The sequence below is a fragment of the Amphiprion ocellaris genome, chromosome 11 (assembly GCF_022539595.1).
Source record: "Amphiprion ocellaris isolate individual 3 ecotype Okinawa chromosome 11, ASM2253959v1, whole genome shotgun sequence".
NCBI lineage: Eukaryota > Metazoa > Chordata > Actinopteri > Pomacentridae > Amphiprion > Amphiprion ocellaris.
Genome location: NC_072776.1, coordinates 3138997 through 3163868, shown reverse-complemented (window position 1 = coordinate 3163868; position 24872 = coordinate 3138997). Strand labels below are relative to the sequence as shown.

Genomic DNA, 24872 nt, shown 5'->3' with positions numbered 1-24872 from the left:
AATAAAACTATCTTTGCCACACGGGTCCCATTTAGATTAATGGAAAAATATGTAAAACATTTCGTTTTAATTTTCCTCTGACAGTGTTTTGCATACATGCATTTTCCCCGCCTGCGCTGTCCCTCATTATTTATGAAAGCAATCTCGACCAACACATTACCAGGCTATGAAATACTGCTCGCAGCCTAATTGATTCCCGTCACAATTTTTGTGAGGTTATAATCGTGTTAATTGTAATTTAATCTCTCAGGGAATACCGGAGAGATGTATTTAAATAAAACTGCTGCGCGAACTGGGAAGATTTTATCAGTTCCACACATAATAGAAATGTCATGTAGAATTACACAGCAGAGGCAGACAGGGAAGCATTCCTCTAATCTACAGAGATGTCACTGCAATCTTTTCTTTTCTCTCCTTCTCCCAAATGTTATTGAATTGTAAAAGTGCACAAAAAAAGAGCCAAATAATAGTTTGTTTCACCTTTTCTTTTTTGTGAGTGGGGGAGGTTGGAAACGTGGTGGGTGTGAGTGGAAATAAGAGCAGGATTACTGGGTGGAACAAAAACATGATAATATATGTGGCACATAAGCCCTCAGAGGATGTTGTGCTTTGTTAGAATATAAACTGCTCAAATAATTTCCTGATCATCCTCAGAAGAGGTGCCCCCTTTTTTCTCTCCTAGCTTTCTCTCTGCATGAAGCCCTGTGCTGCTTCCTCTGCTTTGAGATCCTCCTTCCTGTCTGTGGGGACACCTGTTGGCGGAGAACAGCTCGGAAAAAGCCAAGTTGTCTCATCAGACTGATCTCCTTCACCACTAAAAAGTCACTTTGTTAGCCTCCGTTGAATTCTTTGGCGCTTTTGTATTCACAGCCATGTCAAACTGGCTGTGAATGACTTTTTGTGGGCTTTCATGCAGCTCTACTGTACTCTGAATGGGGGCTGTCAGGGCTGTTTTAGTGACGCACCAAATGCTGAACATGTTTTAATTCAAACACAAATACAGACTAGAGCACAGGCATCTTGATTTAATTTTAATGTATAGAATCAAGCATTTAAAAAACTATGGGGTGACGCTGTCAAACCGTTAGGAAATCTCTTTATTTTTCATCTTTCTTTAACTGAATCACACAAGATTCAAAGGTGCTTCTAAATTTCCTGAATTGCAACAATATTTAGCTGCAAAAAAAACTGAACAAAAGTTGAAAAAGTCACAGTAAAGTATTTCAAAATTTGACCAAACAAACAAAAATATACATTTTAATTAAAGCAATCAGCACAGGCTACTCACAATCTAATAATAATAATAATAATAATAATAATAATAATGCAAGTTAATGATGCATCTCTACACAATCTGTGTCATCCAAGTTCACCATAGCGGTCATCCATTTTGAAGATCTGCAGAGCCTCACAAAAGAGCTCTAACCCAAATAATATTTTTGAATTTACTTAATTGAAGTCGGACATAATTGCAGTTTTGTCCACCAACCTCTGGGTATAATAGTAGATTGTGGGGAAAACAAACAAACAAGCCGAATGTGTGTTCACCACAGAAAAAAAGCGAACCAGGGGTGAAAGAAATATGTGGCCAAATGCCAAAGAGACAGCTTACTGTTCGGGTCTTTGGCTGGACGCAGGAGTGGTTTCGATCTTTTTTTGTCTGGCCCGGCCTGGCACAGACACCAGCCCTGCCCCAGACACAATAGATCATACAGTAAGAGAGAGGGAGAGGGAGAGAGATTGGGTGAGGTGGGGTAGAGGAGGTATGGCGCCTTTCATTACCATGGTCACCAATGGCACTATTAACCATTCAACACCCCCCCAATTATCCTCCCATCCACAGTCAGAGAGACAAAGCCTCAGTCCTGGTCTGCTGGAGCAACATGGCCACTAATCTGTCTCATTCGAACATCACACCCACTTCACTGTCTCTGCAAGTCAGACGTGGACAAGTGCTCCACAAAGCCCCTTTGTGCTGTCATTTGTGACAAGACAACAAACTTCTTTACTGAACTCATTAAGAAGTTCATTTTTCCAGTTGCGCCGTTATTGTAAACCCAGGTCGCCTTAATGTTGCGTTAAATGAGAGACGAGTTTGAGAACGCTGCTGAAGCTTGTGAGCAATGTGTGTGTTTTGTTGTGGTTTCTGGTGCAGGTCATGGTGTGTATGATGCCACATGCCTCCTCCATCAACACACCAGCAGCCACAGAGAGATGCCTTTACTAAGCAGAATGGCACATACACAAAAAAAGCTAAATCACCAGTTTACGCACTTCCATCTGTATTTTTTTTTTCTAAGAAAGCAGGACTTTGATGTTTGTGTGTCGGGCCCTGGGTGGGGGGCTGAGGCCTGACTGGAAGACTGGGGCCCAATGAATAGATCCACAACAGCGGCTTGTGTTTGTTTACCCTTTCGCCCAGCTGCCTGGACCACGGGGATGGGAGAGCATTCATCATGACCTGGGAGAGATGGGAGGCAGGGGCACACACACTCTGGAGAATGACATGATGGTGGTACACACACTGCAGAGCATGCCAGGAAAGAAAGCCACACAGGGCAGTAATCCTTCAGCTGGTTCCAGGAGGCAAACGCCGCTGACACTCGCTTTGTGCAGAGTTTGTATTGTTGAAAATATCTGAAGATACAATCCAAGTGGGAGTTGGAACTCAGCAGCCACATCAATCAACTGGATTTAATCAAAATATTATTAAAAACATGAATTAAAACCCACAATGTCCACCGTACTTGAATGTCAGGCGGTGTGACAATAAAAAGTTTCTGAAGTGCCGTTTCCTTCTATTGAGACCTGCAACGTTTCCCCGTTTCCTTTGACCTCTCCTGTCAGGGTTTAGTTGTGTGGTTCCTCCCATTTCTTCTCCCCACTTGTGTTATTTCTGTGGCACCGCGGCAGAGAGCGTTACGATGTTCTGAGCCTGCTTCAGCGAGGGCATGTCAATCATGCTGCCGCGGAAGGTGAAAGCACCCTGAACAGGTTTGCAACACAAGAAAAGCCAAAAGAGAAGCATTAGACCAGAAGTACAGAACAAGTGCATCTGATACAGTTGTACATATTAAAAACTACGCAAAAAAAAAAAAATAAAAGTAACACCGTTAGAAAAAAATGTGGATTGATGTATCAGGTAAACTGTCTAGTAAACATGTTGGCTTTGAAAAAAAATCTCCAGGAAGAACAAGTCAAGATATTTGATTTTATGAAACGCAAGCACCTGTCAAGACAAAGGGACTAACCCTGCTCACCGTTCAGACCATTACACACACACACACACACACACACACACACACACACACACACACACACACACACACACACACACACACACACACACACACACACACACACACACACACACACACACACACACACACACACACACACACACACACACACACACACACACACACACACAGAGAGAGAGAGAAAAACACACATGCACTTGACGGCAGAGGGATGGGTAGGATATGAATCCCTCGGGCGATGCTTAGTAGGAGCAGCCCTGGCAGGGAGAAGAGGTGTGGGCAGATTGTGTATTACCTCAGCAGATAGCCCACAGAGCTCAACACACAGGATCCAACCAAGCACTAAATTAGGAACAATAATATTGTACACTTAATTGGCCTCAACTCCCCCCACTCTCCTATGTTGTCTGTGAGAGTCACCCAGGGGTGTACAGTATGTATTCTCTGGAACTACGGAGGTGTGTGAGAGGATACACAAAGGATCAGCCTGAGTATCAGAGCAGAGAAAGACCCCTGTCATCTGAGACACACAGTCAGCACGGAGATTTCACCAAGCTGGACATGGAAAATTGAGCAAATTTTGTATATATATATATATATATATATATATATATATATATATATATATATATATATATATATATATATATATATATATATATTTTTTTTTTTTTTTTTTTTTTTTTTTTTGGAGAGAAATACTTTGTAAAGTCAGTTTATTTTCTAACTGATTTCTGTAAAATACACTATTCTATTTAAGAATTAAAATGGCGTATGAAGTTGCAAATATCCTGGAAGAGATCTGAGCAAAAAACTAATTAAAAGAAAAATAAGCTTTAACTAAGAGCCTTCTGTACATTATGAATTTTCATTAAAAGTGACGTAGGCATATAAAAGAACAAACTATTAATTTCAGTAGAAATTATTTTTGCATTTGAATTGTTAGTAATTTTAAATCAAGACACTGCCATTACACAGAAATTAAAATTACTTTTTAAACTCTAGAAAAAAAATATGATTTTACCTTTGGCAGATACATTACCTTTCCCTCCTTCTGATGCTGGTCAAAAGCAGCAATGAGCTCCTTGGCCCACTGGACCCTCTCCTGACTCGGGGAGAACTCCTCCTGCACAGCTTGGATCTGCCCTGGGTGGATAACCTGCTTACCTGCACAAACACACACAAACACACACAAACACACACAAACACACACAAACACACACAAACACACACACACACACACACACACACACACACACACACACACACACACACACACACACACACACACACACACACACACACACACACACACACACACACACACACACACACACACACACACACAAAGAAAATTAAATGTGCAAATTATAACAGCAGGCTATCTGTGGCTTGAAATAAAATTAAATAGAAGAACTATTTGTGCAAAGACAAAAAAAAAACGATGCTTTTATTTTGCAAAAAACTATCAATAACACAGTTTGTTCCTTTGCATTACACGACTATAACAAGAGAAATATCGTTTTTTTAATGGAAAGTGCTGCACAAAACTGGACAGAAAAGGAGAATTGGGAAGGATTGTTGCTGGGAGGAACAAACGAGAGGCACTGAAAAGAGGAGAAGCAGGAAGTACAGGAGACTAAAATGTGCATGTGTCAGTATGTTGTATGACTCTGAGGTGAGTCAGAGGTCTAGCACCAGACCAGGGGATGCTGTGCATTAAGTCGGATATTAAGTGCCTCCTGTCTGCTTGCAGAAACTTCACTGAATGCATAGGTTGACTTTATTCTGTTACAAATGTGTACTGAATAACGAAAAAGCAGTTAGTAAGACTGGCAGAGCTTCAGCAGACACACACAGTCAGAAATATGCCTGGAAATTCACAAGAAAAATCACACACAATAGCAAAATGTACATATCACATTTCAAATCATACAGCCCAAAATTTTCATGCCTCCTTACTCCAAAAAATTCTGAACTAATCAAGAACACTTTCTCTACTGGATGACACTGACAGCGAACAACTGATACAGTAGCCTAACATGGAATTTAGGCTCTGTCTGCCACAATCCCCTCCACCTTTCTGCTCCCACTCCCTCTCAGTTAAATATGGGTGAACACCACAGACATAATCCCGTGTACATTTGCAGATCAAACTTGTAGTGATAAGTTAAGGTTATGAAACTGTCTGGTGAGAACGGCGGCTCAGCAGCAGCCAGCAGGAACTCGACACTTTAGGGCTTAGCTCTGTCGCCAACAACAAATCCTTCAAGGTGGCCGAGCGGGCGGGCTGCACTGGCAAGAAAAATTTTTTTAGCCCAGGAGTGAGTGGAGGAAAGGCGAGGAGGGGAGAAGAAGGAGGAGAGGTGAGGGCAGGAGAGAGGAAAAGGGGAGGAGAGAAACCCACTCCCTTCATCTAGCTCTGTTCACCCGAGTTAACCTCAGAAAAACACAGCAGTCACACAATCAACACACTGTAGTTAAATGCTGAAAACAATTACTTATGAGCGAGCATAATTCACAAATTGCTGTTGATAATAAACAGTCACCATAGGGGAAAGAGCACCTAATAGAAAATACATTCTGAAGCTAGCTTGTGTGTCTTTGCAAAACGCTAATGGCTGCTGATGTGTGTTCGCTTGTGTGTAGCAGAGGGACTGTAATGGCACATTTTCTGTTGAACAAACAGCCTGAGGACTCCCCATGCCATGCTGGAGATGTGAGTTTGTCTATATGTGTGTATGCTTCAGCACCCGTGCACCACCGTGTCTGCAGTGTTTAAATGGAAAAAGTAGAAATGTAATACTGTGCAACATCCTACATGTGTGTATGTGTGAGCTATACGCTGCCTTCTATCAGGAGTGAGGCAAGACGAGTGTACAGTCCCTCCTCTGCCACCTGTTTTACTTGTGGGCAGAAGACGGGAGGCTGTTTCCACACTGGAACTGGCAGGCTTAAACGTACTGTACGAGGGCGTCTCTTTGTGTCAGCGTGTGCGTGGTTGTTTAGGACGAGGGGAGAATGACGGAGGGAAGAAACAGACTGGGTGACTCAGGTGCCCTCAGTTACAACTCATTGGTTCTCCTAAAATACATCATTCAAGCCCTTCAGCCAATCCCGGCCTGCCATGTGGTGCTGACATCTCATTGGAGGATTGCTATTTAGCAAAGTGCTCTCAGGCGAATGATGGCCAGGGTCCTGGGGATGGAAGTGAAATGTGGTCCCTAAAAAGCAGGGGATTTTGTGGAACTGTTTGTTATTTCTCTGAGGCAAACATTTTGGCAGGGATCATTTAACGGACACGCAATATACAGCACATAAATCTAGGAGCTTATGAAGCAAGTGTGCTATTAAATCCAAAAATAAAGAACATTCCTTCCTGTTAAGGTGCAGGATTTTGCCCTCACAATATTCTGCTTACCAGTAAAGAGCAGCGGGTGTTTGCGTTTCAGTGCTAATGGGTGCTGTACACGGCTTAGGTAGGTGCCAAGGTCAATTACTACACAGGTACAGGCTTTTGGCTGCAATGTATTGTTGCTTAAGAACTCTCGGGCCAGTAATAGCTACTAACTAAGATTATACAGAGTGCCCATGGCTTGTAAGCCACTAATCCAGTGCTTTCAGTGGTTCTCTTCATATCAAATCTAACCATTTATTTCATCAACCAGCTGCTTCCATTCATTACCTTTTATACCTTTTCTTTGATGTATTTCTATTTGCTAAGAGAGAGAAGGTTGCAAATCAGTCTAAATCAAACAAATGCAAACAATAAAAAACATTAGATTATATTTACAATATCTGCATAATAGGCTAAACACAATAAGCAATCTGGGTGAAACTGTAGCTGCAGAATTGACAAAAGACAAATGTGAAATTAAAGCTTAAACAGAAAAAATGCACTCTCTCTCTCTCTCACACACACACACACAAAAAGACTCACACAAACATGTAGCACCAGATAACTGAGGTGGCAAATGAGGTCACCTGGAAGAGTTTCTGTATGAGACAGCAAGAAGCTCAAGCTACAAATTGATTTGATGATGTGCTGTGCAGGTAAACGTGTGTCAAGACCAGTGCAGCATGAAGAGTGCGCTCAGGGTTTCGTGATTTTGTGCCAGCGCTTATTTTTCTCCATTTTTTTTGAGTGTGAAAGCTGACCAGTGTCAGATTGCTGTTCTGTTAAAAAAAAATCCCACGTTAAGCAAAAGAAAATAAAGAATCCAAACATTACAGAACAGTGAGCAAAACACTATCATGAAATTCTTGCTTTTTATTTTCCTCAGTTTATGTGGATCTGCACCACAGGAAAAATACATTTGATTCGGAATTCATCGGTTTTCAAGCGAGGAAAATATCAGAGCAAATATAGTTGCTGCATTGAAGGAAGAATGACTGGAACAAACTGTCCTGTCTTGTGTGGCTACAAGCACAAAGGCACACACACACTGAAAGCATTACCTGGCTACAGACACACAAAGTACACAGTACCACACTTTCCTAATAACCCCACTTAATGACGCTTACACACACATGAGCATTTGCATTCAAGCAGAAATGAGTATGAACACAACAATAATGTCAGACGTGTCATTAAGAAGTGCAGCACTGCGCACAATTCACCTCACCAGCATCAAAAGTACAAAAAAAAACAAACTAGTCTTAGAACCGCAGACATAATGGTCACTTTCAAATGAGCTCTTCATTACAATGTGCAACACACGTATATGAAAACTAAATGAAAAGCCAACAGATGTTCTGCAACCTCCCACAGCGTTTCCAAGCCAAAATTTAAAACATTTATCTACCAGCTCATTTCCTTTTCTAATTTGGACAGAGACAGACGCAAAGGATGGTGTAACATAGTGAAAGAGGAGTGAAAATTGAACTGTTGAATGCTGCTTACAACAGGATGTTGAGGGATGAGTGTTCCTGTGTCACATGGACACAAATACAGAAATCAGAGATGCATCAGGAGCACAGACACATGATGTCTCAAGTCAAGGCTTGGAGGGCAGATCTGAGATGCAGAAAAAGTTGACTTTACCTGTGAAGCCCATGAGAGCTCCTTCTCTGGCCTGTTGTCTCAGCCCCTCTACGTCTTTGTAGTCGATGTAGACCAGGTCGATAGCCTGTAGCCCGAACGCTTTGGTGGTCACAACCACCTTCTGCCTCGCGTAAAGAAGCTCCCTGGCATCCTTGGTCCGTGTTGCACCTAAAAGGAAAAGCACAGAGATACACACAGAGCACACACGGCAGGTCACATGTCAGTCAAGAAGTAAAAGGTGAGGTGAGCAGGTTAATCTGATATACACTATGTCAATATCCTTCTCCTCCTTTATTGTTCTATATCAAACAAAACAGCTGAATCTGGCTTTTAGATACCTGTTTTTACTCACCTGCCCATCTAAAGTAACATACAAAACATACCAAAATGAGTTTAACCACCAGTTTTGGGTTACTTCTTATTAACTCTCCTCCTTTAAAACAAACCTATGAGTTGGACGACAAACTAACTTTAAAAGTCTAATAATTTAAACTTTTTTTTACTCAAGCTATAAGCTACATGTAATCATACATTCTCAGGTGTTCTGACACAGAATACCCTGGACTTGAATGGAAAAATGCATGTTCTGCTGCATCTCATTTATTATTTTTCTATATCAGGACACTTTATTTCCACCGCACATCCGGAAACCATCTTCAAATTCAACACAAACCAAATACTGTATTTGAAACCATTTTTCCTGCAGTCCTTTAATCATTTGTTCAGAATAGGGGAAATGTGAACGTTCTGTGAGGTATGAGCTGCATTTATAGTCACATTTATTGTCACACTACTGATGTTGAGAGGGAGAAAGGGAGGACAGCACATCTGTGGCAGATTTCAGCAGAATGTGCGATAGCTACCTATGCTGGCACAGAAGTCATCAGAGCCAAACACCACGCCGTCATGGTGGAAACCAGCCTGGGGAGCAAGACGCCGGATTTCCTCACAGACCGCCTGGAGAGAATATATATTAGCATTATATAGGCTGACAAGAGTGAAACAGATGCATAGGGAGAAAGACTGCGGGACATACTGGCACAAATGCTCTCGACTCAATCCAGCATCATCACAAAACCACCATGTGTTTTTGTCAACATAGATATTCCTCATGAACACATATCTGCCAAACCCTAATTGGCATTCCAGGTTACTTTCCATAAAGCTTGATGTTTATATATCAGCTTATTTAATGCACCACCTGCAGTCACACAAACATAAATAAAAGTAAATCAACACAAGCAGGTGCCCTAAGAGACGCCTCTTTTCTGTTTCGAGATCTTAACTAAGAAAAAGATGAGTATTAAAACTCAAAGCTTCAAATGTTTCAATAGTCAAAGCTGAATTTCCAAAGTTCCTAAAGTTGTGAAGTTCTTGAAGCTAATGAAGTATTCTTTGCTTTTTTGATTTTAATGACATTTTTGCATGTTGCAGGCAGTAGTTGATTCAGTTAAACATCTTTTATGGCTAATTGGTGTTACGACAACATTAATTATTGAAACAGGGAAAGTTGGTTATTTGGCAAATAAGAAACATTTTACATGCAACTTTGTTCATGTTTTAACTAGAGATGGTGACATAAAAGTCAAATACTGCTTTGCTCCTACCAAAAAATGTCAAACACAACAATAAAAGCTAAGAATACCGGCCTCAATTATTAGCGAGGAAAGGAAAATAATGAAAAAAAAAAAAAAAAGACTATAATCGTCTGTGGTGAAACAATAAGAATGTGTTCCGTGCTTTTGTTGGCCTCCAAATTAATTTCACCACTAGCTGCGCCACAGCGAGTTTTTTTTCATGCTTGTAACCTGCGGTTCAGTCTGGGCAAAAAATACAGGGTGTTCTCAAGAAAGCACACAGAGGCGCCCCCCGCCATCCGAACACACACGCACCCACTCACAACCACTGTCACAGAATTAGAGTGAAGAACTAAAAGACAAATCAAAAGAAGGAATGACAGCTGGTTGTTCCCCCAAATGCCCAAAACCATGCCCTTTTCCCCATGTAGCTGAAGGTCGTGCCGCACTATAACAGAAACCGCTTTGATGCTAGCCAAAATATCATTAAGAACTTTTCTACTATGATGACATTAAAACAGCTCTAATTAAAAAATGTCAGCATGTCTGAAGAGCGACGGAGGCACACAGACACAGAGAGAAAAGAAACAAAAAAAGAAAAAGCCTCAAAAGGCTAATTTTGAGAGACAATCCGAAAGCTTTGAATCCCTTTTATTTTGGACATGTGGAGTTCTCTGCTCGCTGATGCAGTCTTTAATCTGAAGTGAACAATGGACAAACAGCAAAATGTCTTACGCATGCAGTTTTTTGGGGGGAGGCTTGTTTGTAATTTACCTTAAAATTGAGCAGGCCCACAGCGGTTTCCACAAAGGTGACGAGGCGAATGGGTTCTGTCAGTGCCCGTCCTTTCAAGTTGTGCTGAAACCTGTCAACAAACTAAAGCACACAGGGACCATCTCATGCACAACTCATTAACAAAACCCACTGTTTCTGGGAGGAGAAAGCAATAAAGCTCCAAACAATCACAATAAATTAATTTGTCCTCGCTACTTTGTACAATCAGACTCACACAATCGCATTCAGATGTTTGTGCTTTGTTGAAGCACAAACTGTATTTTAGCAACTTTTCAGAAGCATCTTAAATGAAGCATCTTGTTCAGGTGGATTGAGTCTCGTTCAACTTCTTGCTCTTCTGTGAAATTTGTAGTGCAGCTGTCACCTTCTGTGGACTTGCAAATGCATTATTAGCGATTTGAATGAAGAAGACAGGCAACTCGACAGAAAAGTAAATCTGAGATACTGAGTTATTGTCAGAGTGAATTTAAAAGTGACAGAAAAAAAGTATTCAGCAGTAACAATGGTAAATGATTTGACACCATATTTCAAAAATCTACTGTGGGGTAAGACAGACAGAGAGGAGCAAAAGAAAAGATGAAATCTTAATGTGCAAAAACTCACTTTTGATACAAATCTTGACACCTTTATTACCTGCGCTGTTCCCATTTCAGTCCTTATTCAGAGACACATCTATGAGGGTTCAAATAGCGCAGAGAGCAAGCACAGGAGAGCAGCAACAAAAGCGAGTGAAATGAAATATTTTACATTATCACCAGGGTTCCCCCATCGTCTGAAGTCTTCTGCTCTACCTTCTTTCAGAGGCTTCGGCACAACTACAGCATGCGTTCCCCCAAGAGAGTTTGTGCACACACACACACATGTAAATGCACACATGCACGCAGCAGCAGCACTCGCACACACACAGCAAGCCAAAGAAGAAACAAAATACCAAAAAGGGGAGAAGAAACAAGATTTGGGTTGTCTTTGAGTGTGTTTTACTCCTACATTATTCTGTTTTGTGTCCCTCCTCCATGACAGGGGAACAGGGAGACTGGAGCAACAATCAGAGTGTGATGTGACACTTTGCTGAGGCCTTTATTCTGCACGACTCCTGCTAATATGCAAGCTCACCTAAGTAGGGCTTTAAAACCAAGTTTAATTCTTTGAAGACCAAAGCATTCCAATTTTTTCCAACAGACCAGTTCACAGCTAGCCCTGGACTGCCAGTGGGGTAGCCCAAATTCCTAAATCTATCATCTGGAAACACACAAAAGCCCTCTCCGTCAGATATTTCCTTTCAAAGCCAGACAAAAAAAAAGAGAGAGAGAGAGAGAGAGAGAAAAGAGTGCAAAAGCTCAGAGTAGAAATGTCTACCTCCATGTCCCCCACCTTCCACTCCTTTTTCTCCCCTCTTTGACACACCAGGAAAAAAGACGGTTATAAATAACCTCAGGTACAGCGCTACTATTTTTCTAAATGAAGAGCAAAATAACCCCCGCTCACGCACTCACCACTCTTGTTCTTGAAACTGAAAGAGTGGGCCTCCATTGAAGGATTTCAAAAATAGGGGCAATTTTAATCATCTCTCCATTCAATCTCAGTTGGATAAATCATATCTGAGAGATTTGCATAAATACAAACCATCAAAGACTTTTCATCTTCAAAGAGGTTTTCAAGACCCAATAGGCTTTGTACTGTAATCATCTGAGGTCACAACCCTGTGGGAGCAAGGCTGCTATGGCAACGTAAAAACTAACGCTGGGGGCTTAGCATAATATCCCCCCTCCTTCGCAAACACAGGAAGGGGTGGGGGGGTCCGAGAGGGAGTGTGAAAAGAGGGTGTAGATAAACCTATTTCTGTGACAGAGGAAACTAGATAGATATGGCCCGTTGTGGGGGAAACCTAGCTGATATTACACACAGAGATTACCACCGGTACACTGCGCCATGCAAACCCTAACAAGGCAGTGGCGAGCCAAGTGGGCTGTTTGGATCCTACCAAAGGAAAACAAATGACAGCTCCACTGGCTAAAAAGCCTCCGAGCCTCTCTGATTACATGTTTGTCCTTCTGCGGTATTCTCCTCTTCAGCTATTATACACTTTGAGGGTCTGATTTACACCGCATAAGAGGTGCTGTGGTACTTGTTCATTGTTCCTCTGATGTGTGCAGCAACCATTAGCTGTCAATGGCTCTCAAATCTAGGACCCCTTAAAATGTTATTCACTGCCAAATTGAAGAGAGAGAAATAAAAGAAAAGTAAAAAAAAGAAGAAATAACACCTCTTCTTGGCATTCAAAGCCACGCTACAAACAAGCCCTCTGACAATTTTGCCACCCAATCATGAAAAGAGAAGGAGGGCGAGATGGAAGCTTGAGAAAAGGAGGCTATAGTGGGACAAGTTTCAATTAATTTTCTTCAAAAGGGGGCCAGATTAAATGTTTCCGGCCTGCTGAAGTGTTCATTTCACAGAGGGGAAGCGGAGAAAGGGATGAGGGGAGGGGACGGGAGGAGGAGTAGAGGAGTAAGAGGAGGAGGAGCGGGACAGGGTGCGATTCTTTTGGTCCCGCTGCACACCAAATAGTGTGGTGGGCAAAGAATGCACACGGCTCCGAATCTGTGTGAGAATTGTCCTCGAACAAAGGAGGGAGTTACGCCTGTTATAGCCCAATAAGGCCTGTCAGTCACACAAGGGCCGGAGGAGAGTCGAGAGACAGAGCAAAAGATTTCCACACAAAGAGAAACAAGCAAGTCCATCTTTTAGCGACAAATCAGTCTGGAGGTTCCTGCGCTAATATCAATAAAAAGGAGAAGAAAAATAAACAAGTGAGGGATTTACTGCGCTGCCTTACAAGAGTGGAGAAAATCAGACACATGCTTACGACACAGACTCCGTGCAGCAAGAAAAAGTTTGGGATGGACAAAGATAAGATTACGCATGACAGAACCAATGTCCCTTCCAAAACATGACTTATTCTCAGGAGCCCACATGCACCTGCTGATGGAAAATAACATACTGCCAAATGAATCAAATGTGAAAACAGATTTACAGTGTCCTTACAGGCATTTGTCCTGAGGGGAACCATCCCAATATGAACGGTTGACCTAAATAAACTTATAATAAAATGTGTTTTGTATTTTTTTGCCAAAAAGCACTGGTGTTAGAAACAGAGGAGAAAAACATAAGTAGGCAATTATGTGCTTATTAGAGCTTTCAGTGTGTTTCCTGATATTTTCAGCATAACAATAATAACCATAATAACAACAACAGTCGATGGTTTTAAGAAATGCAGAACAAAAAAATTACTTTTTTAAGTGAGGAAAAGCGGCCAAGGGAGAAAAGAGCCGAGGGAGAGAATTAGTGAACACCTGCCAGCAATTATACTTGGAAGAAAGAAAGGGCAGCAGGAAATAGACGTGTTCTAATTAAAACCACTAGTTAAAAACTTCCTGCTCCTGCCCCGAGACCATGTATGAGTATATATGCATGTGCGTGCACGTGTTGAGCGCATAGTAACACCAAGGTAAAAAGCCAGACTAGACACATGCCTTTCACTACTGATTACCTCTCTCATTCTCCCTCTCCTAAAACCACATCCTAATTCCTACACTTTTTTAATCACTAAAAACTGAAAATTAGTTTGACACATTAATGAAAGATTTATTTTTGAATGTATTTTGGCCACTTAAAAGTCCATGCAAAGGGAAAGAGGGAACAGAAACACATAGCTCAAGCAGTGAATGTTTTTTAACTGAACATCGTTTAATTATTTTTGAACTATTAGGTGCAAACAGTGAAGACGACCGCCAGTATCCTGGTTTTCTCCTGGTGAGTGAAGCATATGGAGCTGATCAGAAAGTCTGCATTAATGATGTCACTGTCTCCTGACCTTTTGGGACTTGACATCCGTACAGCACCCTTTTATAGAAAGCCAGACGGATGGCCGAGCCCAGACAAACACCTCTTAAGTACTGCACAGGCCCAGCTAGTGTGGACAAACTGTAATTTCTAATAACAAAAACTGTCAGCAATGTAGCAGTCCATTATTCAAACAACTATCCTGCCAGTTAATTCATAAGCATTTTTCCCCTAGTCTTTTTGTAACAGAACAAAACCCAATACATATCCTAAATATATGCCATTTTCTGATATGTCTATGTAGATTCTCAATCAGGACCACAGGAGATGCTCAAGAATATCCATTTGTTAACTTTTTAAAAACACTGGAACATTTTCCATTGTAGAAGTGTTGACAGTGACTATAGTTTCAATATTTAAAGGTGTGTATGAATCAGGGAATGTAAAGCCTATTTGCTGATTAAATTAGTTCTTAGCCACAACATGACACTGTTTGCAGCAGTCTCCAGCGAGTTCACCAGTGGCAGAAGGCACCATTGTGTTGTTACAGAAAGCTATCGGGCTTCTGAAGCTAATCCGAAGAAATGTCATCCGCTTCTTGAGCAGCGGCCAAGAAAAACATTCAGTCTGTCCCTGATGGTCCTGACACAGGGATCAATTCCCTCTTTTACTGGGAAATGGGAAAGTTTGTTATGACTGCTTTGAAGATTGTTGAGGTTTCTTCTTACTTCATGAGTTTGTGTAAGAGCACCGCGGTGTTTTTTAAGAGACACCCAGAGGTAAAAGAGAGAAATGTCATGGGTATTTTTATGTTTCTTTTTTGACATGAGATTCCGGGAGAAAAAAAAAGCCTACTTTGACTTTGAAGAACTACAGTGCTTGTAAGATGGACCGTGACTTGAAGCTCACCCATTGCACCTCCCGCACGTCCTCCACTTTGGGCAACATAATGGCAGGAGGAAGAACCTTCGCCTGCAGAATGACCTGCAGGTCAGCCTCGGCTAAACCACTGGACACCGAGTTCACCCTCACACACTTCTCTGTCCGGCCCAGGTCCAGCTCTTCCAACATCCTGGGAATGGTCTCCCTGGCCTCTGTCTATAAAGCACAAACAGAAACCATGATTATTCATTGTGCTGCAATAAAGCCAGCTTGCACTTTGGAATAATGAAAAAGATGCTCATTCCTTCAACCTGTGCAAAGCTGTCGGATTCAAAACTTAAATACAGTTACTGTCAGATCATGTAACTACTGAAGTAGCTGGAAACCACTGGTGATTTGTGTTAGGTCTGTTCAACACACATATATGCAAATCACTTCCAGTCATCAAGATGTTTTTTTTAGAGAACAGCATAAAAGTTCAATTTCCGTCAAGGAAATGTTGCCACATAAATGATATTGGCCATGAAGCATGAACATAAAAAATAAACGTTGCATCATGAACACAAATGTGGTGTGATCAAAGTGTGCAAATTGGCAACCTGAAATGAATAACATCAAGATTACACATATTCAAAAAAAACCACAAGACAAATAAGATTCATCTGCACTCTCCTTTGATTGCATTTTTACACAGTACACAAAAATCAGCAAAAAAAAGGGGCTGCACACTCAACTTTGTTCCCTCAACGCAGGCATTGTATGAGCCGAGCAGGAAGAGATGTGAGGAGGATGGAAAAATCAAAGACAAGCCTCCACTCCCAACTCCTATCCGTAACACAGTAGCACACGCCGCTATATTCAAACCAGATGCCGGGCCATAGGAATGGAGAGAAAGAAGGATGGAATGGGGAGAGAAGTCGGGCTGGGGAGTGGAGAGAGAGGTTCTGTGGGAGAAATGTGGTCTGAGTTAAGCTGCATGAGGAAACGGTGGCTTAGGAGTTGTCAGCTCAGATCAGAGGCTGGAGTCTTTGAGTGCTTGTGTGTGTGTGTGTGTGTGTGTGTGTGTGTGTGTGTGTGTGCATGTGTGTGTGCGTGTGTGTGTGTGCGTGTGTGCGTGTGCGTGTGCGTGCTTTGGAGATGCTCAGAGTGTTATTTTTACTGATCCAAATTACTGCTATTAAAACATTCTGATAAGTATAATACTCCCAACCTGATGCCAATTGCTGGGTAAACCACTAAGGTTATAGAGATGCTGATCTGTAAAATAAAACACGGTTAATTAAAATATTGCACCGACGGATGGTGGAAAATGGGGCATCTAGACGTGATGAATTGCTCTGCTTCATGGCAACTTGGTGATACAAACGCTTTCTTTTTTACTACTTAACATCAGAGTAGAATATCTAAACAGAGTGATAATTAGCGGCCTGATCACTGCAGTAACGTGAGCGGGTAGATGAAAGAGAATATATAGGACAGACATACCATGGACAGCCCAGATACTGTATCCCAATCTCTTGTAAAAACTAAAGTGAACTAGAGTCAGCCTAGGTTCAGCTGTATTAGAGCATATGGGGACCTCTCGAGGGTCACAGGACTAAACAGTCCTTGCTCTGATCTCCTGGAATGCAGAACTGTATTTGATATTGTGAACACCCTTCCAGTGTCAATAAAATACGGTATCAAAGTACATATCAAAGATTTGCTCGGATTTAATAGGGGTCATGAGCAGGCTGGACTGCTGTGTGTCATCAATGTCTCCCTTTTGCCTCACTGAATGAGACATGAGGGATTGTCACACCATATGATGAGTGCACTGTGATCTTTGACTCTTACTCAAGTTTGGCTCTCTCTTTCTCTTCCTTATTGCCGCTATCATAAGCCAAGACAGACCTGTAACTGTATCGAGGTAACTTAAAACGGATGGAGCGATTTACGCAGCCATAATTCACTATTCATAAACCTGCTACTTGGTGGATAAAATTCTATCTGTCCCTCCGCAGTCCATCGTGACTGGAGAAAATTGATCTGTGAGAACCGCTGGCTGCTTCATGTGCCTGGAGTCGCATTGATCCCTGACCAAACTAAATAAATAGAGATCCAGAAATGATCAAAAAGCATGGTTTATAACATTCACAGATCAAATAGACAGGAGAACTCCAACCTCCCACTCCAAACTCTGCCTGACACACTGGCAGGCCACATGTATAAAATTCTTTTAATGTAACCAGAGATCACTCATTGTAAGAATTGTCTCCTGCACTTTTCTCCTTTTGCAACTGTATTTTTTGAATCTGTGAAACTAGGAACGGCTAAGGAGACGGCCAGGTCACTAAACACTATCCGTTCTTTTATCTCCCTTTCTGCCTAAAGTGAGAAATAGATTATTCTGCCAGACACCTTGACCCCTATGGGCTGCACTCCTCTGAGCTTGAATAAAGCCCTTTGAAAAGCAGATATTTTACATTAATGGACAGCCATCCAACAAGTTGCTTCAAAGCTCCCTCCCCAATCACCTGGTGTCCCACGGAGAGCTCGCCCTAACGTCAGCTCCATCTCCTCTTTGATTCCCTCCATCATCCTCATCATTAGAGGCTGACACACAGGCAGGCAAGCTTGCAAGCAGTCAGCCAAGCAGGCAGGGCCGTAGAACGCATAGATGCACACGAGAAGCTTTTCAAGTGCAGAGAGGCTGACCTTCCAGGAGAGCGAGGGCAGCTTCTTAACACACAGCCTGAGCCTTGACGCTCTGGATCCTACAGAGTGCTGTATATATGTGACACAGCATGGATGCTGCCTTGTAGACACCACATCAGACTTGAGCGTCCAAACTGATGTGTGTACAGTCCACAGCAGGACCAACTTCCTCTCCAGCATCAGATCATGGATACCCGGCCCTTCTGTCATGCCGCTTGAAACAAGCAGCGTCAAACATTGCCTCTGGACAGACTATGTGTGCAGACACACTCCGTCCCTTTATTGAATTTGAATTATTTCTCAGTGCAAGGATGACTACTGTATACTGGAAATAAATAAGGGCAAAAAAAAAAGGAATGAAGTGTGTTTTCAAAGGCACACAATCTTCTCCTACAATTTCATGTACAATATCAGGATCCTGGGAAACAGTGAAATATAACGCAAATGGCATAAATTAGGATAATTTACAACAGTACATTTATAACAAGTCAGTTATACTAAAAACTGCCAACAGCTGTCTGTCTGCATTCTGAAAAACAACTTGCATGTACATTTTACCTTTTATCACTGACATAGTGACTTCAAACAGTAGAGTGCTGTATCTTCATTCTGAAAGTGTATATATATATATATATATATATATATATGTATATGTGTGTGTGTGTGTGTGTGTGTGTGTGTGTGTGTGTGTGTGTGTGTGTGTGTGTATGGTTTCATGTGAAAGTAGAAGGAGATCATGAGTTACAATGAGCATAGTTGTTTCTCCGACTATTTTGTACATTTTTTTTCACCTTTTAAGAGCTGGCGTTTTGCACCCTGCTGTGCAACTCGCGATGCCATTTAAAATGAGCTGTAGATTTCGCAGGTGAAGGCTGCCTGCCTGAAGTGGGACTGTGTACGCATTTGTACGTCTGTCTTTGTCAGTGAGCGTGTGCTGTGTGTGCGTCCGTGCGTGTGTGTTAGCAGACTTCAAGTCATCGTGGATGCGTTCTGACAAGTGACATGCTGCACTCCGGAAAGCTGGAGTGAGATGACTGACTAATTCAGGCTACGCTGATAACTGAGACGTAGCAGAAGGAGATTCAGGCCTTCACTCTGTCAGTTGGAGGCACAATGTGTTATCTGTTCTCCTGTCAGGGCAGACAACAAGACATAACTAGCAGGACAGAGGAGGAGGAGGAATTTGTAAATCGCGAAACCTGCTTGTCATAGGTAGTCAAATCTGACAGCCTGAGGTGGAAAAACAGCTAGTTATTACACACTATTTATACACTGTAATTAGCCATGAAAAGATCTCATTACAGATCCTTGGTTACAGTTCATTACAAGCTACACTGCAATGTTTTGAGGAAATTAATTTGCAAGACCTAAGTATCCATTTAGTAGGGAAAATGGAAAAAGGAAGGCTCACCTCTCAGTTTCTTTACAACACACAGGATCTATTGTATTTTTTGTTTGTCAGAAATGCTGCATTAACACTGCAAATTCACAAGAGCACTGGACGAGCCACACTTATCCAGACGTCTCTCTATTGGCTTCCAGTTAGATAATCTAAGGCTCCCTCCAAGGCTTTCATTACTTGCATTCAACACCTACAATATCTTCTTTTTTTTTTTTTTTTTTTTTTTTTTAATAGCAGACCATCCAAAGTCCTAAATAAACTCTGGTACTTCTAGAACTCTGCTACTGTTCAGTCACTCCCACCAACACATCAGCTCCATAATCAAGAACCTTCACTGGCTCCCTGTCCCACAATGCAACCAGTTCAAATCCATTCCCATTACTCTATAAGCAGGTTGCTCCTAACTCATCGACCCTCTTCAACGCCACACTCCCTTCCACAAACTGTGTTCATTTTATGCCAACCTTTTATCTGAGGAACTCACACCATTTAACCACAAAAAAAACCTTAAGCGAATAGCATTAACTATCTTGTTACAATGGCACCTATCAAGGGGTGATACGTATTAGGCAGCAAGTGAATAGTCAGTTCTCGAACCTAATGTGCTGAAAGGAACAAATTGTGATGGCTTGATGACAGGGTCAGAGCATTTCCAAACTGGGAAGTCTTGTGAGGTGCTCCTGGTATGCAGTGGCTAGTATCCACCAAAAGTGGTTCCAAGCAAGAGCAATCAGTGAACAGGTGACAAAGTTGTGAGTCTGCAAAGCTCACTGATGCACGAGGCGAGCAAAGGCTGGCCAGTGTGGTGCAGTTCTACAGAAGAGCTACTGTAGCTGCACTGTGTCACAGCAGAGCAATCATGACACCAGTCCACTGCAGAAAGTGCCTACAATGGGCACATGAATGTCAGAGCTGGCCATGGAACAATGGAAGAAGGTGGACTGCTCCGATGAATCACATTTTCTTTGACATCATGTGAGTGGCCACCTGTATGTGTGGCATTTACTGAGGAAAGAGATGGCAGCAAGATGCACTATGGCAAGATAGAAAAGCCAGTGGAGGCACTTTGATATTCTGGCAAACTTTGGGGGGTGAGCTTACTTAGACAAGTAGCACTGTTCTCTCTGCTTCTAGCCACGGTTGTGTCATTTCCAGGACTGTGCAGGACTTTACATTACAGTGAAAGCAGCCAGTTAAATGAGCTCATGGTGAGTGAAAAAGTGACAGGACCAACACGCCCAGAAACAGCTTGGAGGCAGGAGGATTTACAGAAATGCTGCACTATAACCAACCCCTACTAAACTTCAGTAGCAGCTGCGTCACAGTGGAACAAAGCAGTTTAGAGAGATCTGCAAATGGAACAACAATTACGTGATTCAAAATGATCAATGCAGTCTTTATCGTCTAAAGGGTCTGTTGTAACCTATGAACGTGTATTTTCCTTCACACAATGAAAACAAAACTAAAACTGTCCAATGTGGCAAAAAAAGAAGTTTTGGAAGTCATTTGTAAGGATGTAGTTCTCCTCAATTTGTAGTCATGATGAATTCATATGACCATGGTGCTAATAGGATGGAGAATGTGTGAAAACATAACAAATAGTCACTGAGACACAGTCCAATGGAGAACCAGATCATGCAAAACTTTGGCTGGAGTCTGGTACAAAGTGTGGCAAAGTGAATGTGGTTCTATATTTAAATCAAGACTTTTTCTTAAAAATTTTGTAAACTGTCTTTGTAATTGCCAGTTTTAAACACTCTTGCTCTTCTTTCTTAAAATACTGAAATAACTATTTTTAATTTGTTATGTTCATTAGATTTTATATGATTTATAAAAATATGATCCTTTATTTCTGTTCCTGGTTTTACTCATGCTGATTACAATAATCTTCATTTTAATTACTGTACAATCTTTTTTTTTTTTAGCAAATTTATTCTGTAATTACTGTGTTCCTTTATTGATGCTGCTAATTCCAAGAGCTGCTAAACATCCTGTCACTGTTCTATAACAATGGCAATAAAGATCTAGTGTATTCATTTTGTTATTTGAATTATTTCATGAATAGCATAGCAGATAATTTGAAAAGGGCTTCAAACAGCAAACTGAGTTCTGATTACCCAAATCCATTTAGACATAAAATTAAAACTGCATCAATTTCTTACAAAATAAGATATGGCATTGCTTATTCCCCCGTTTGCCCAAGTCCTCATGTGCTCCATCGCTCTCCTCCTCCCACTCTTGCATGCTTTCCTCTCCATCATCACACCTCCTACTGAGGTTACTCTCCAAGTGTTGGGTGCGTTGCGCGGCCCACGTAGCACAGAGCAGTGCGGGCTGCAGCTGCCAGGGAAAATATGAGAGTGTAACAGGATAATGAGAGAGGGAGAGAGGACCTCTGTTCTTCGTCTCAGCATTTTTTGATCCCTCACTCAGCCTCAATCTTCACCCTCAACCCACGTTATCTGGAGCTGCTACACGCGCAGCAGCTAGGAAAACCTGAAAACTTAAACTGTAATCCGTGAAATCTAACTTATTATGAAACTGAAAGGACACAAGAAACAAATAAGTTTACAACTCCTTTAAATCCCTACTCATTCCCAAGCTAATCAGAGCACTGTCATCACTCTCCGATGCACCCTGACCTCCTGTTCGCCTACAGCACACTCCCAAAGGACCTCCAATTGATACCCGACACATGACACTTGAAACACACACATACACTGACAGACTGTAAGGTTTGAACTGGAAGGTCTCTCTCTAATCTGGCTGGGATAAGGTCTGTTTTCTGGTTGAACGGCTCACGTCCCGTTTGTGAGTCTTGGCAACCTGACTGGGAGTTTCTCTCAAGTCTCTGGGGTCCTCTGAGGTGTTGAGTACACAAGTACACACATAAGTACATAAGCACGAGTATATACAGGGATGTAAATCCATGCGCACACACATATAACGCACTCTAAATACATATGTTCAGTATTCATGATCCAACCGGTTAATGTTATTTCCCAGGAGCGCTTTCTGTCAAGAGTTTATTCATTTGAATCCACTTAAACGGTGAGCAGATCTTTCGGTGTCCTCTGGAATAACACAGTGAGCATTGAACTGAGGTCATGTATCAGTTGACAGTTGGCTGCATAATTTATGTTAAGTTGGAAAATCTCTGGTGTCAGACACAGTTCATGCATAGACCATGGCTCGTATATTGACTGACAACCAGACAAAACGTAATAGACTGTAATAATGTCCTCCACTGTGATGTGCCACTCTTCCCTTTACTGCTGTCACCGAAGCACAAAGATCCACTTCCAGACCAGTGGTTAACAGTGGTACTTGGGAGGTGTAATGACAAAAAATGCAAATATATTAAGGAAATGCAACCATTTATTGTCAATGTGCACATTAATATAAAGACAAGGTTGAAGAGCCAGGATTCACAGTATATTTATGAATGAAACACTACCATATAAATAAGGAAGCACTCAGGCAAAATAAAACTAAAAACTAAATAGTCTTCGCAAAGAGCTGGACATATTTCTAAAGACAAATATATGTAATTCCCCAGTCATGTCTATTTTTCTGTCATGATTGTGACAGGTAGCTTGCATTTTTTAAATTTTTTACTAATTTTCATGCTGTGGTTTGCTTTAGAGTATACTATATATTGTAGTATTTTCTGCACTGTCATCACTATGGATATTTACACACAATTGTTTAGTAATAAATGTCACAGCTGTATCCTCAACTTGAAACTTGCAAATCAACCTCTAATTTCTCCTCTAAAATCAAACTCACAACAAGAACCATCGTGAAAGCTGTTTTAATTAAACAGAGCAAAACCAAAGTTCAGTGGCATAAATCACACCCTTGTCCTTATAAAACTTTAAAATCCAGGACTGACTGGTTTCTGGCTTCCACATGGGCCCAGTAAAAGCTACTGAGGGGGTTGATCAGTATCACCAGAGGTTATGTTAAATGGCATGTACCTCTACAAACAAATAGTGAATTACCTCATTTTTAAGCACTAACAAGTGGCCTGTTTCTCTAACATACTGTAGTAAATGCAGGACACTGGTCCTGTGTTTTTACTTGACTGATGTACAGAGGGCTTCCAACTGTAACAATCTGTGTATGTGCTTATGTGTTTGTGTGTGAATGCCTCAATGTGTCTGCATGTACACACTTCCGCATGTGTGCACCGTGCATGTTTGTGTTCTACATGTCTTGTGTGCATTCGCAGGCGCGTGCTGGTGTGCGAGAGGTGCTCCCCGTTGTTTCGGCCGCGCCACCATGCCATCTGGAGAGGAAATCGAGTGTGAAGTACAGTATAGTTTGGGACCAAGCTCCGTGGCAGCGGCTCAGCAGTTAGTTCATTAGTTCCAAACTTCCAGGGATTAGGAGAGAATCTCTGCGGCAGGGAGGCAGGGGGCAGTCACGGAGGATGGAGGGACCCATGTGGGGAAAAGAGAAGGGAGAAAGAGAAACACCAGGAGGAACAGTGGACCAAAGGGCACTAAGAGACAGAGACGGAACATGAGGGAGAGAGAGATAAACAATCTTAACCCTGAGGACCCTGGAGAGGGGAGATGAGCGAGAGAGAGGGGGGACGGTGAAAGAACAAGACGGCGAGGAAGAGAGGAGGAGAGAGGACAGGTGTAGCCGTCAGTTCCGCTCCAGGGTTTCAACCTGCCCTCCCTTTTCCTCCACCCCACTGATCATACAGATATGATGATATGTGTAAGAGTGTTAGAGCAGTCAGCCTTGTCTTCCCTCCCCTCTCTCCTCCTCCCTCCTTCTTCTTCTCTCGCCTCTGGGTCCATGGCGACAGTTAGCAAACTCTAGGTGGCTCCTACCCTTTACTCCCTTTCTTATCTCCCTACCTCTTAAGCAGCCACCGCTACTGCCAAGATAGAGTGCAGACATTTTTGGAGTCAACGTGGCAGGCAATTAAAGCAGGCACTCCCGGATTTCAATTTTCAAGAGGAGGGGGCGGACTGACCTTCATCGCATACCTTTTTGTCATGAACATCCTTCCCTGTTTTAAGGTGAAGGTGAAAGATAATGAAAAGAATACATTATTGAGTGAATAATAGGAGGGTGGTGGTTGTGGGCAGTAGCCCTGTTCAAGCACACCCAGTAACCAACCTCACATTTCACCTAGTCCATTGTTGCCTTCGCCAAAAACAGTGGTTCAGAGTGGCATTTTAGCAAGCTCAGGCTTTGCTTTGCTCCCATTAGGCATGCATTACGAGACTTTGAGACATTGTTGAGGCCTGGCATGTCTTGGCAAACCCACAGTGCAAACTGTGCGGTTGTCATGGTGAATATAATCGCAGCTAGGGCATACACTGTAGAAAATGTCGACACAAACACGCTCACAT

The 24872-nt window shown here is 42.0% G+C and overlaps 1 protein-coding gene across 2 annotated transcripts in view; it reads right to left on the bottom strand.

Annotated features, from left to right (window-relative positions):
* Window positions 1-1079: 1079 nt before the first annotated feature.
* The window catches only part of clybl (citrate lyase beta like), a 63992-nt gene continuing 40199 nt past the window's right edge, over window positions 1080-24872 (bottom strand). For both annotated transcript variants that reach the window (XM_055015061.1, XM_035951171.2), the window contains exons 3-8: window positions 15426-15614; window positions 10656-10757; window positions 9168-9261; window positions 8305-8472; window positions 4303-4427; window positions 1080-2986 (exon numbers count right to left, since the gene is read on the bottom strand). In XM_055015061.1, coding sequence (XP_054871036.1) covers window positions 2891-2986; window positions 4303-4427; window positions 8305-8472; window positions 9168-9261; window positions 10656-10757; window positions 15426-15614 — 774 coding nt within the window. In that variant the 3' untranslated portion in view covers window positions 1080-2890. The remainder of the gene's footprint in view (window positions 2987-4302; window positions 4428-8304; window positions 8473-9167; window positions 9262-10655; window positions 10758-15425; window positions 15615-24872) is intronic.